The sequence below is a fragment of the Pyrgilauda ruficollis genome, unplaced genomic scaffold (genome assembly GCF_017590135.1).
Source record: "Pyrgilauda ruficollis isolate IOZ18807 unplaced genomic scaffold, ASM1759013v1 scaffold49, whole genome shotgun sequence".
Taxonomy (NCBI): domain Eukaryota; kingdom Metazoa; phylum Chordata; class Aves; order Passeriformes; family Passeridae; genus Pyrgilauda; species Pyrgilauda ruficollis.
This window is the reverse complement of record NW_024526488.1, coordinates 4103071-4117469: the sequence shown is the minus strand read 5'-3', so window position 1 is coordinate 4117469 and position 14399 is coordinate 4103071. Positions and strand designations below refer to the sequence as shown.

At 46.4% G+C, this 14399-nt stretch overlaps 1 protein-coding gene across 1 annotated transcript; it reads right to left on the bottom strand.

Annotated features, from left to right (window-relative positions):
* Positions 1-1883: 1883 nt before the first annotated feature.
* TSEN15 (tRNA splicing endonuclease subunit 15) lies at positions 1884-13454 on the bottom strand. Its single transcript, XM_041479649.1, has 4 exons — positions 13259-13454; positions 12482-12563; positions 11015-11150; positions 1884-2322 (listed from the first exon to the last, which is right to left on the bottom strand). Exons 1-4 carry the CDS (start codon positions 13421-13423, stop codon positions 2118-2120), a joined length of 588 nt encoding a protein of 195 aa, XP_041335583.1. The 5' UTR covers positions 13424-13454; the 3' UTR covers positions 1884-2117.
* Positions 13455-14399: the final 945 nt, after the last annotated feature.

Sequence of the window (14399 nt, the reverse complement as noted above, 5' to 3'; positions counted from 1 at the left end):
GCTTGAACACTTTGGGCACAGGACCAGGATGCTATGGATTCAGGAATGTTAATGAGCTACTGCTCTGAACTGACAGACTTCTAGAAGAAGTCTCTTCCCATCTTTTTTCAGTGCCTGGAAGACCAGAGGCTTCAGTCTGTGTGTTGTTGACTTGACAGAGAGAAATACTTCAGTGGAATGTAAAGGAGCAGCACAGCTGGCTCCAAGCTTATTTAACATCCCCATGTTTATACTGTAATACCTATGGGACAAACAGTGCTGTGATACTATTAGTTCTTCTCTGTTTTATTTCCCTCAGAAATAAAGAATCACCACAATCTAAGGAGGCTGGAAAAAGGCCTATATAATCATTTCTCAGTGGGACACAAGAAGAAACAGAAATCAAAGCCTTCAGACACAGTTTCTCCAATGTGACCTGTGAAGCCTGGGTCAGCAGTTTTCAGTGTATAGAAAAGGAGGCTCAAGTTATGAGGCTCCCCTTTCTGAGCACAAAAATGATAAAATGAGGGGTAAAACCAAGCATCAGTCATGCAGCAAACTGGCAGTATTTCCCAGAAACTGAAGCAAATGCAAAGGAATTTGCTTTTAGGGTTAAGCATGTGTCGCTTAAATAGCAAATCTGCCACATGCTGCATCTGTTACAGCCTCCTTCAAACAAACCAGCTCTTTTCCTGCAGGGCTGAAGTACTTCCCAGCTTGTAACAAGGACAATTTACTTGGCGGCAGGTAGGCTAGGCAGATGTAACACTTCCTTTATGGAACATGCCATGGATCCCAGGAAATATCAATGTCAAGGTCACATGCAGCATGGCAGGAATCAGCACACAGGGGGCCCTTAAAGGCAGGACAGCACCAGACCAAAGTAAAATGATGGTTTCCTCCATGAGGGGAGTAACACTGAGAAAGGCAAAGAAAAACTCTTTTTCTCCATGACTGAAACCCACAGATGCTGAATCTCCCCAGGCTGTGTTGGGATAAAGGTGTCCCACAGAGCTCCATGTGACAGTGACACACCTCCTCCAAGGGTGTGCAGGACTCCCTGTGGGATCATTCTGCCTCCCAGCACAAACTAGCATCAAGCTCCACAACCACAGAAACATCCACTCCAGTCCTAGGGATAGCAAAGCTTAAATGGTCTTTCATTTCCAGATTGGTGTTTTGGATTCTCTCCCATTCTTCTACTCATGCAAGAAGAAAACCTCTTGTGCTTCACCTTCTGAATGTGTGATCCTTGGCCACACAGCTGTGACACAGACAATACTGTGCTCAAAAAGCTGCTCGGAGATGTTATTTGAATGCCAGGGAACTCTTAAGTTTAACCTGGAGAAGATTTTCATGCAAAAGACGTGGAAAATTCCCACAGAAGTAACTAAAAGTCAGTTATTTTCCTCTTAACTCCGAGCTGAAGTACCTCCTGGGCAATCACTTTCAATATGCAGAAGCTGTGTCCAAGGACATAATAAAATAAATCCTAGGAATGCCAATGGCTTTAGAAACCTAGTTGGTGCCTGAAGCAGGTAACTGGTGTGCTCTTACAGCATAGATGGTGACATACTTTGCTCTCATACTTTGGAGCTTGAGTTGCCTCTGGTGCTGCTCTAATCAGTTTTCCTCTGCAGGAAAAAAATTAAAATAAGGTATTTCTGTGGAAGAGCCTTTTCTCCAAAAGCAGAGGGAAGAAAGCAATGTTCAGAAATGTAACCTGTGGGGCAGCATGAGTGCTTCTGACAGGGCTAAGACAAAGACACTCTGTAAACTACAAAACCCTTCAGTCCTGCCACAAGCCCTTCAGACTTACCTGTAAACAATATTTACAGTATGGGTAACGATGTGTTTATTCTATTATGTACCTGACCAGATAAAGAGGAAACAGAGCCTTTGCAAACACTTCCCAAGAGTATTTATTAGTCAGGACTGATCTGTGTCAAAGCATGACTTAATTCATACCTCCAATGGTATTTCATCACAGTGCAGCTGCACAAGCCTCTGTTCTCCCTGAACACATCCTTGATATGCCAAGGCAGACTTTAGCACACACACTTTTATTCACATCCATCAGTTCCTGCATTTGTTTGGATTTGAGCACAGGAGTTCAAGTTTTGTTTTCTCTGCCCCAATCATTTGAAAAGTTTCTTTCTTTTCTTCCTCCACTGTTTATTATCCACATCTTCGGTATCATCAGGAGGCTCTGGCATTACAAAGCCATCAGTCATTTTATAGTAGACTATTGTGGAGTCTGTCTCAACTATGGCCAAGGTAACTGACAGCAGGGTGTCGGGATCCTCTGGAGGGAGAGAGGCTTTCTTCAGTATTTCCCTTAACCTAGGAGAGGAAAAAAAAAACAATTAGAAAGGAATCAACAACCACCTACGATGGCACAAAGGCAGAACAGCACCATTTTTATTCAGCCTGTTTTCACTCAGCAAACTCGTCTCCACTAAAGCGACCATAATATCTATTCTAATAACAATCCAAAGTTGTGTAATCAAGGAAAAAAGAAAATAACAGAAACAGTTACACACATCTCTGCTGGAAATGGCTCAACACATGCTTCTAAGCTCTGTTTAGGTGTGCCCGTGCCTCGGCCATCCCTCACCCACAATCCCAGCACAGCAATCTCTACTGGCCTTGTTTTCAGCAGACTTATATAAGAAATCTAATTAAGTAACACCTGGTGTTCAATTGGAGAACTGAATAATTAAGACTTGTTCCATTTGCAGAGGTAAGTCTTCCAGTCCCTGTGCCACAGGTCTCTGCCAGACTGTGGAAGGCCCAGGAGCCCAAGCCAGGTTTCTCTACCTCCCTGTCTAGACTAGAAGCCACAGGACTAATGCTCTTCTTCAGAACAGTCAGCCCAAATAATGTCTTCCTTAAAAGCTCAAGACAAAGTTATGCAATTTTTCCTGTTTAGCTTATTTTAAGAGTAACATGCCAGTTACTTTACGGTTCAGAGCTCAGGACAATGTTGATCCCTGGAGTCCCTGCATTCCTGGTCTGACTGGGGAGCAAGTTCTGAAGGAGTGTGGTGACCAGAGACAGACCCTTCCCCCCACGTCAGGTGCAAGAGGACTCCTCTGAGATTGCTGGGACAGGTTACATTCCAGGGGGCGTTCAGCTGTGCACCAGGATTAAGCAGTCCTAGCTTCATGCACCCTGGAGAGCTCACCCAGCAGAGCACAGGCAGCTCGGAGGCCAGGCAGTACAGCTGAAAACAGGGCTCTCTCTAAAGGAAGCAGCTTTCAGACTTCAATCACCATCTTCGCTCAGAACCCCTTTGATCCTCTAATAAAAGCCAAATGGAACGTGGCAGAGAATGAGCAGCAGCCTGGAAAGCCTCGCTGTTAAACCCATGACCTCCTTAAGGACCCATCTGTGTTCTGAGCTGTGCATAATCCAGCCTGGTAAACTCAGGAGGGCCTCTCCTCCTGCCTGCACTGCTGGCCCAGACACACAGCAAGGCAACACAACACATTTACTTCATGCCACAGAGATACCATGGCTGGGAAAAGCACTATCCCAGCCCTCCCTCATCTGCACATTTCCTAACAACACAACAAATACGGTGAGAGAGACTGTGCTGGCTGCTGGCACAGGAGAGAACTGTGAGAGACTCCTTCAGGTAATGGGACATCTACTCCAGCGCTCACTGCCACCTCAGCAGGCTCTGTCTGCAGGTTTATTTGGCAGGTAACTTACTCTGTGCCCTGAACCTCTGGCTCCTGTCACTTCCAGGCCCTGTGCAGAGGTACCCCAGCACTACAATGTCCTGCCAAAGCCCTGGCAGGGGACAAGAGCCTGGGAAAAGATCACAGATCTCCTTCCTGACACATGCAGAGAGCAAGAATCAAAATGCCACATGCAGAATCATGAAATTATTTGGGCTGGAGGGGACCTTAAAGTTCATCCAGTTCCATCCACGGGCAAGGACATTTCCATTATCCCAGTTTGCACCAAGCTCTGTCCAACCTGGCCTTGGACACTTCCAGGGATGGGGCAGCCACAGCTTCACTGGGCAGCTGTGCCAAAGCCTCTCCACCCTCAGCAGCCAAGTGTCTGGAGAAAGCTCTGAGCTGGCAGAGACCCTGTGAGGAAAGAACTATCCATGAAGCAGTGGACAGTGATCTCTCTTTCTCCTGTGAATGCAATAGAGAATTAATAATAAAATGCCAAATTAAAGGCCATAGTTACTCAGGAGAGACATTTTGGGAGCCAAAGAAAACAACTTGTCTTGAGTGTGGATGATGCTGTATCGAAGAGCAGATTCAGGCAGAGGCCTGGATTCACCTGTCAGCCAGGGCAGAAGTCCCTTCCTATTTTCTTTAATTCCTGTCACTGGTTTTCCTCATAGTCTATAAGGAGGAGGGATGGAACAGTGAGGTCTTCGATCTACATTTCTGATACTCATGATTTCTTCTTATACTGCCAAGCACAAACACTTGAGACTTTATTTTCCCCTATTTAGCAACTAGGACTTTGAAGATGCCCCATGACCCCAAAAGCAGCCAGGTCCTGACAGATTAATGACATTTCTTCTTCCTTTTCAGGAGACAAGAGTTCCAGGATTTATGTAAGGAGCACAAAGACGTGCCATTGCATCAGGATGATCTGTTAACTCTGCTATCCACAGATGAAGAATGACAACTGCAAATACACCCTCTTCCCCTTCCCCTCTCCCTCCACACAGGCAGCCCCAAGACAAGGGCTCTCATTCATGCATACCACAGTAGCCACAGTGCACTGCAGCCCATCTGCAACATGGTGAGAGGCTATCTTTTAGAGGGATAAACTTTGGAATTCAGGAAGTCTGTGTCAGACACCATCCCTTGCCCTCCTCCCCTGAAGGCGTCCCCAGCAGCCTCTGTGTCCAGCCTGATCACAACGTACCCCTGCACCAGCAGACACTGGAAAGAAGTCATGGAGCCTCTGATTTTACTGTGCTTGCTGCCTGCCACAAGCAGGAAGATGAAATATTGCAGGAAAGGTATGGCTTTTGTAATCCTTTTAATGCATCAAATACTGTCTCTGGAAAAATAAAGAAAGCATGAAGCCTTGATGGTCTTCTGAAATTCAAATAATGCACGTTGCACATCCTAATCGAGGCAAGAACCCTTTATTTCAAGGCTGCCCATCTCACAAACAGCTGCAGTCAATGATGGAAATAAAGTCCTAGGCAAGAAGCCCATGTGGTAACACACCCCAAAAGAGCCAGCTGCTTTACATTACCCAGTTAATGGCTATCAATAAGCTGCTTAGTGACCAGTACAATCTGCTACACCATACAGGTGATGACAACCATAAAAGATGAATTTGCTTCAATAAAAGTGGATTTAATGTTTCTGAAACTGTCATGCATCAGTGGAACAGAGGAATTCAGTGCATCCAGCAGTCTGGCAGATTCCAACAGCCTTGACCACCTACATTCCCCAGCACCCTGAGCAGCCTTTCCCAGAGTCACAGCTGTGTCAGGACACACTCTGGAACTACTGGTAACTGATGGAACACTGATACCAAGGGGCCCATGATCACTCTGGGCTTGGTTCTCCAGCTGTGCTCCAACAGTGTGAGCCCTACAGAAGCTGTGGGATCAAGCCTTTGGCATGGACTGGCTCTCTCTGGGTCCTCCTTTTCCATAGGAATTCCAGCAGGCCCACTCCACTGTCTGCACAGCCAGTTTTCAGCAGAATGGAGAGACTTGACACAAGAAAAGGTGCAGCTGAGAAACAGCTCCTGCTGTTTTGCAGGGTCTCAGTAAAAGCTCAGCTGCACGTTCACTCAAATCCAGATCTGCTCCCACCAGGCCATATCAAGCAGGACAAAGCCCTCATTTTCCACCCAGGAAGCAAACTCACATTCACCTCATGCTCGAGGAGATGCAAAGGATTTCACCTCAAACACTGTTATCCAAAGAGCTGGCATTTCTAAAACACTTTGTATAGAAAAAGGGCTTAGAAAAGGCTTTCCAGTTATCTACAGACTAGAGTCAGTAGGGATTGCTTTTTTCTACCAAAGAATTAGTCACAGGAGCAGGTTTAACTTACTTAACTTTGTTCAAGGAGCACTGCAGCTAAGGGAACAGCACTAGCAATGTCATCCTGCATCTGTCATTGCTGCTGCAATCAAACTTAATGATGGCAGTGAACTGACCCGGTCTTCTATTACTGTGGCAATTAATAGCTTTAAAATAAAACAAACTCCAAAACAAAACAAGAAAATCCATACAAACCCATCCAGAGAGCAGAGGGGAAGGTTGCATCCTTCCCCCATCTTAATTTTGCACTACGTAGGCCCTCAACACCCATCAGAAATCTGTGCTGTTTCCCAATATCAGCTCCTAACAAAAGAACACTGCCCTTTCTCTGGGAGCAAGAGCCAGGTGTACAGCTGCTGACCCTGAGCTTCCAACTGACTCTGCAAAAACCACCCAAGGGCAGCACCATAAAGAACTCAAGCAGCAAGTTCTGTGATGAACAAAAGAGCATTTCAGAGCACATCCCATGCAATGCCTCTGTGAAGCAGCGTCCCTCTGCAAGCTCAGGGCAGTTTTATGGAGGTGGCATAGAGCTCCACTGAGCTGAAATGGAACTACTGCCTTCCATCCCATAAAAGCCAAAGGCTTTCAATCTGCCCTTTATACTTGGATGAATAATTCCTTGCAGGCTTGGCCAGCCTGAACAGCTCCCTCCCCTGCTGGCCAGGCAGGGCTGCAGAGTGCACACAAGTTGGTCTCTGTGCCACTGCAGAGATCATTACCCCAGGCACTGGAGCGTGCCATTGTCCCAGCCTGGGCCGGCACCATGGCACAGGAACCTCCCAGAGAGCACAATTCCTTGGATTTAGTCAGCACTGCAAACTTTAGCACTGCTCACCATCAGGAACGCTGCTCCAGACCCTGCTGCAGGGCAGGCAGCATTAACCCAGTGCCTTGAAATATGTGGGAAGGAGCACATGGGGCTGAGAGGAGGTGTAAATGCACACCACTGTTCCTGGGGATTTGTTCCCAAAACACACAAACAGAGAATGCTAGAAGAAACTCAGTTGTTGTAATGGAAAGAAAAAAATAAATGCAAATAAAACACTACATGCCACACTGGTCAGGAGAAGGAATTGAAGCCCCGAGGAATATAAAAGATCATTTTCCATGGAAGTTCAAGAAGAAAACAAGAGAAACCACACAAAAAGGAGGCATCAAAGTTCAGCAAAGTTCTCCAGAACACACTTACTACTGGATGTTCAACCACAGTACTGCATAACCCACTCTGCTGTGGGAGCTGCAATCTTATTTAAAATATTAAATTTTTAAAATTAAATAAAAATACTAATAAAGAGCTTACATTTAGAAGCCACTAATTATATTTTCAATGTGTGAATTACTGCATGAGTAAATTATGCTTTTAACAAGGGAGTTACTGACAAAACTGTGAATAGGATGCAAGATGCATATCACACTTCCAGTGCTTTAAAATAACAGGATTTTTCAGTTTATAGCAAGATTTATTTCACAGTCTACAGACTTTGAAGACCGTAAATTCCAGTCCTCAGATTTTCTTCTCAGGATGCTTATCAGCTTTAAAACAAAACATTTATGTATTGTTTTCTTCTTAAGTAAGTTAGCATTTTAACAGAATAAGCCTTTCCCAAACTTCACAGGTCTCCATGACCTCAGGCAACTTCATCCTTCATTTACAACACTTGTACACAAAACACAGAGCAGTGACGTGCCATTTAATCTGACAGTTTATCTGCAACATTCTGCTTAGACAGAGTTATTTGTCCAGGACAGACAGTGCCCAATTCTATTACATCTGGGACCTAACTCCCTGGTCCCTGAACGCTCAAGGCTTTCCAGACTATCTAAAAATCCAGCTGCCAACACTGTGAGCTCTCCTAACTTGCTGAGCTTGGTTTACGTGAGTTATTTCTGCCAGCTCTGAAGCAGCACTCCCAGGATTCACTGCTTCCCCCACAGTGGGGAGCCACAGTTCTGGAATGGACGAGGTACTTGGCATGCACTGAGGTGTTGTAGTGAGCAGCAAACACACCCCAGCCTATGCACCTGCAAACTCCTTCCACAAGCACCAGTCCCTGCTGAATTCAGAGGCTCCCCAAGCCTCAGCCAGCTCTGTGTGGGTCACAGCAGTCCAAGACAGACAGAAATTGCATCGTATTCACCAGGGCTTCACTCACAGGAGATCCAGCAATCTTCATCTGAAGAATACACAGAGCACAAAGCCACTTCTCAACACTCTGCTCCATAGCCCATAATTCTGTCATTTAGTGGGCTGCTGTGTAGCCCTACCCTGCCACAGCTGGACGAGCAGCTTCCACCCAGCTCTGCAGAAATGGACAGTGAGCTTAGGAAGCAGAACAGCTTTTGCCTTCAGCACTTATCTCATTATGTCCAGTTTGAGCACTTGTCATGCTCAAACTGGACATAATGAAATTTAGTAACAGGCTAAAAAACATTGAATAGGTTTTAATTTTTATAGGGCACTCATATTTGTCATTTGCCTAGGTGTCCTGCTGGTAATTTCCACAGCAACTTTCCTGTGGCCTTTTAAGGACACACTTCTCAGTGGCAGCCAAGTTGGGAACTCCATGAGACACCTGGGAAGGCAGAGCTTGGCTGACATGGATTTCAAATAGAGAACCACCACTATATTTCTCCACAAAACCAAGCCCACAAAAGTGACTGACTAATATTGGCAAAATGTGAGATCTTTTTTAGCACATACGTAGTACTAAAATCCATTATTTTCCAGTGAATCACTTTCTTTCTTTCTTCTACCAGTAAGAAAAACAGAGCAGAATGAAGATGGTAGTCTGATTTCAAGGTGTCACTTCCAAACCCTACCGCTTAAACAAGGAAGTGCTGCCCATAAATGCTGCTGTTACTGGCTTCTTTTGCAATTAGCACAATTCCAGGCCCAGAATAGAGACAGAACATTTTCACCTTCCCAAATCCCTCCAAGGGCTTATTTTCAACTAAGCAAGCTGCATTCACTTGTACTCATACTTCCCCCCTGCTTTTAGCAGGTAACACAAAACCACAAAGTGCTGCTTTCAACAAAATGCAGATGCACATTCAACACCACAGACACAAGTGTTGTACACAAATACAACCTCCCAGCCTGACAACATCCATGGCTATTGAACACATACAGGCCTTTATGGACACACCTGGCACTGCAGCTGGGATTCAGCTCATTTTAGTGACAACACACCCTGTGTCATTGCTCTGCAGCAAACCCTGGTTACAAACTGTACTTTTAATCAATGTGATGCATTCACGCTTTGCCTCTCCACCACACATCCTTCCAGTACTGGATTCCAGACACTCCGGTGCCAGAGGCAGAGCAAACAGCATCACCACAGAACAAACAAGTGCAGAGGCTCCCCATGAAAAGCTCCAATGACACAGAATAAGATAGGACATGCATGCAGTGGAATATCTGTCATTAAAAATCAATCAGAACGTACTCCTAGCCTCTACCCAATGCCAAGAATCCAAGTTTTCAGCCCAGGTGGAAACACACTATATTAACCAAGCACAACAGCTCAGCATGTAGGTGGAATTCCTCAAAGATCTGACATGCTCACTGGCTGCCTTCTATTTCCACCTAAAATCCTGTCTGAGCTGAGAGCTGCAGCATGTCCCTTTCATTCACACACACACACACACACAGATCTGCTTGCAGACAGGCTGAAGGACACCCAGCATTTCACCCTGCAAGGCGCCTCAGCAGCTCTCCTCTCCTGTGGAGATCACATCACCAAGCCCCCAGGAGTGACTGACCAATACTTGCAAATACAGTATTTTTTTCAGCACAAAAACAGTACTAAACCCCATCAATACCTAGTAAAAAATTTTCTTCCCCCTCACCCAGCAAACAGCAAAATTATGATAAAAGTCTGTTAGCAAGATATTGATCTGTTGCTGCTAAATTCCAAAATAAAAAGCAAAAGCATCACTCCTAGAGTGCACACACACATCTAATAAGTGCAATTAATTAGCCACCTACCACTGTGTCAGGCTGCTGCCCACAGAGCAAGAGGAAGCAGCAAAAAACACTAAGATTTTTAGAGCCAGCCCTGAGCCAGCTCCCAGCAAGAGTGGGAACAGAAGAAATTGAAAAATGTACAACCATGTGATGCCACTGAAATAGTTCAGATCTTCAGAGTCATCATGGCAAACACCAGTCAGACAGGGCAGCCTTTATCAGAGAGTAAATCAGACCCTGTGTCTGAGGCTGCTCTAGGGGCCAGTTAAAAGAGAAGTGGAAGTTTCCTAGGCTGTAGATATCTGTAATGTAACAAATTCATGGCTGTGCTGTCTTCTGCTTGAAGAATTGCTCTTGCATGTGTGAGGAAATCAAGCCAAAAATCACAGGCACATGAGACTCTAGATGTAAAGTGAGAGGAGTTTCCTGTTCAAAGTAGCCAAATTACAGGTTGAAAACAAAAGCAAAGCAAACCATACAAGGCTTATCCACAAATCTGACAATAAAAAAAGCTGATTCTTAGGCAGCTCCAAGAGGATTTCTTTCTTCTTAGGTCCTTTCAAGTCCAGCAACGCAGAAAGCATCATACATTTCCCAGAGTACAAAATCAGCACAGGAATGTTCAAAACATAAGCTGTGAAGGCCTTGTGCTCTAACCTTGTCTCTCAAACACATACTTTGGTGTCCACTGTTATCTCCTAGCACATATGCAACTCCAGACAACAGGAAGTGTTTATCAGTGGGCATCAGTTTCTGCTTGACCTCCAGGAACCACTTCCAGACAGGGACAGGCAGAGACTGATGCGAAGCTGAGCTTTCCTTAATGTTCCAAGCTGCCTGTGTGTCTGCAGAACCCAAAATAACTCTGCTTACAGGCTGAGAGGCTGCTTTCCTCTGACATTCCTCTATTTCCTCCTCCTTCCCCTCTTCACCAAGCCACCACCAGCCTGTACAATGTACCTGTGCCCCGTTTTCTGTCCGAGGTAACCCGAGACAAGCACTGAGCACGCCCTCACCTCTCGTGGCTCATCAGGATGTGTGCAGGCACTGGCACCATCACCTGGAGCCCCTCCTGCTCCCTGGCACGGGCATGCAAACACACCAGCTGCAGCTCTGCCACGCCCACCGGCTGCACCTCATGCCAGTTCCTCCCTAGAAAGGTTCGTGGGGGATGAGAGGGGCAGAACACAAAACACAAGTTTTAATCAGTCAAATAAAAAATGCGGTATCTAAGTTAACAGCTAAGGTTTTCTTTTCCCTCCCTCTCCTTCTTTTCCCCCTTTCCTTCACAGGAAAATTCCATTCATCTGCCAAATTCCCCTCCTGAGAAGCAATCCTGCTAAAGAAATCCAAGGAGCAGGAGCAGCCTGCTGGCTCCAGAGCTGCACTGAGGGGTGGTGAAGTGATCTGTCTGACAAAGCTGCTCTGCAAAAGGCAAAAAGAAGATAAAACCATGCAGCTTTAGTCACCTTTAGAGCACGCTGATCTGTGAAGCAGCAGGTGCTAAAAGCATGGTTAATGATCATACACAGCTCTAACCTCCTGCTTGAAGGGATAAGGATGAAGTTTTTGCTGCAGAACTACAGAAATCTTCTTTTGAAGACTGTTAAGGCATTTTCTTCAGAGGTGTAACAGCAACAGAGGCAGCAATTCCTAGACTGGAAAATCCCTCCCTTCCCTGACCTTGAGAAGCACCAGGCTCCAAGCAAAACTGAAATATTTTTCTTAGGCTGGCTGGCTGCCTACTCACAGTCCCTTTTCAATAAAGCCAACTTGGAAGAAGCCAGGCAGAAGTTTATATATCACATAACTCTGCTGCACTCTGAGCAGACACCAGCAGACTACACTGGATTTCACAGGACCATTTTGGCCAGAAAAGCCCTCCAAGATCACGGAGTCCCACCAGTGACCTGACACTGCCAGCTCCTCCACCAAGCCATGGCCCTAAGCACAACACATACAATTTATTATCAATTACTACAATGGTTATAAACTACTGCTACCACACTTGCAAATTATCTTCTTTGCTAGAGGAACCACTGCCCTTTCCAGAAAACAGGCCAGCACACAGCAGCCATGTGCTAAGTGGTGACTTTTGTGAAACACTATGATTGAGTAACTTCACATTTCACACTATGATTGAGTAACTTCATTTCAATCTGCAAGTGAGCACTTATTACAAGCTCAACCACTGAACTTGTCACTTCACCTTCCTACATTTCTTTTCCTCCCCCTACTCCTCTTTTGCTTTCATTTCCATGCTGACTCCTTTTCCCTGAACACCTGCACCTGGAAGTGCTGGATGAAACGGGCCCTCATCTTTGCACAGGCTCCAAGGAGGCAGAGAATAGAAACTTCCAGCACAAAAACTCTCAAAATGGGCACCAAGGACTTGGGAAGGCCCTGTCCCAGTGCAAACAATGAATTTAACAGCTACTCAGGGCAAAGGCATTAGCTGGGATACAGTCACTTCCCCCCTTTACCTTCCAGGAGATCCAGGTACACCAAAAAGGCAGCGTAGACTTGAGTGCTGTCAGACACATCAAGTGACATCATTTCTGTGAACTGAGACCCAAAGAGGAACGTTGATGAAGAAAAGCACAGGTTAAACTGAGAATGCACACACCATCCCTCCAGCCAGCACAGCCACTGGAGGTTCAAACCAGTCTGAAGGCGATCAAAAAGCAGGAGTTGTTTCCTGACTATCTCAAAAGCTCCTTTTCCTGCATTCCCCATATTTTAGCACTTTAAAAAAGCAAGCAAAATAAACAAACACAAGAGGAATCATAACTATTTCTGGAACAGCTCTAGCTTTGTGGAATTTTACCTATGTTGGGTAAATAATTGTACCTATTTTTGCTGCAACACATCAATGTAAGACGACGGCCAAATTAAACAGCTCCATGTTTTCGGTGTGGTAAAAATTAAGATGGAGTCAAAGTTTAAGGCATTTACGTTTCCCAGCTGGGATCCCACGATTTATAACCTCCGCCCCTGCCGGCGGTGGCATTCCCCCTCGATAATCCCAATATCTGGGCACCTCCCCGCAGAACCCTCCTGGGGGGACCCCACGTGCACCTCGAGAGCCGCGAAGGGGGAATCCTGCGGGGTCCGGCCGGGACAGCGGGACCCCCGAGAGCCCACGGGACCCCCGAGAGCCCGAGGGACCCCCGAGAGACCGAGGGAACCCCGAGAGACCGAGGGAACCCCGAGAGACCGAGGGGACCCTGAGAGACCAAGGGACCCCCGCCCCGGCCTACCGTGGGGTGAGCCGTGATCCAGTTGCCGCCAGCCGCCCCCGACCAGCTGCCCTGTGTCCCCGAGGCCCTCCCGGCCGCGGAGGAGCCCTGGCCCGGATCGGTACACCCCTGGTCCCCCGGAGCCGGGCAAATGCCGCTCCATCCCGGCCCGGCCGCCGGCTCCATGCTGGCCCGCCTGTGTGCAACGCGGCTTCACTCCGGGCGGCGCCGCGCAGCCCAGCGCTCCCCGGAAACTGCCGCACCGCGCCGGCCGTTCCGCCGCCGCTCCGTTCCTACCTCGCCGCCCCTTCGCCGCGGCCAAAGGCGCCGCAACAAAACATATATATATACATAAACATATATTCCTCATGTATTCCTTTCACAGTCCATTCTCCTAAAGGCTCCAAAGCGTTATCAATCTGCAGTGTCCAGAGCTTTTCTAGACTACCTTCAAGGTACTGCCATTAAAAGCAGCTTGGGCTGCTTCACTAGAAATATCTCTGACTTTGCCTAATGCCAAATGTCCCAGGTCTGGCGGATCAGCTCCATCTGCCGCAGTGACTGTTCTGATGAATTTCAAACAGTGGCTATTCTGTAATAAAGCATCAATGAAAATTGGTCTGTATGTATGTAACACGTAAATTGTATGTGGTTTGTAGGCACAGGAAGTCATATTTGGGCCAATCTAATTCAAGGAATTTTGTGGTAAAATGAGCAGCCATTCTGGCAGCTTAAAAAGTATTGTGTTAGCCAGCACTTCAGTTCCCTGGGCACAGAATAGCTAGATGGGATTAAAAAATCCAGTCTCCAAGACTTTCATGGAAGAGTTGGCAACAGTGGTTCACTCAGCTGCTGGGAAAATAATTGGATGGATTTGAGTTCTTAGAGGTGAAGAAGCAAGTGAAAGGAGATGGATCCACATCAATCTCTAGATGAGTCAATTTACACCAGCAGGATGGAACCTCTGTTTTCCTCAATGTGGGAAACAATTTAGAAGAAATCTGCCTCAGAGAGAATTTGTCACGTGCCAAACCGAGGGATTATGCCTCTGCCAGAGACAGCTGTCATAGCTGGAATCTCCTTGTTTGGTGTAGATATTTAGAGGAGGCTGAAACAAATGGCTTAAATTGATTTCTGTGGGACTTACATCTGCAAAAAGCCG

Excerpts from the sequence above, each read along its gene's own strand:
- TSEN15 (XM_041479649.1), bottom strand. The coding sequence starts at position 13,423 with ATGGAGCCGGCGGCCGGGCCGGGATGGAGCGGCATTTGCCCGGCTCCG. Across the intron at positions 12,564-13,258 it reads GGATCACGGCTCACCCCACG|TTCACAGAAATGATGTCACT; the intron begins GTAGGCCGGGGC and ends TTTGGGTCTCAG. Across the intron at positions 11,151-12,481 it reads GTACCTGGATCTCCTGGAAG|GGAGGAACTGGCATGAGGTG; the intron begins GTAAAGGGGGGA and ends GAACCTTTCTAG.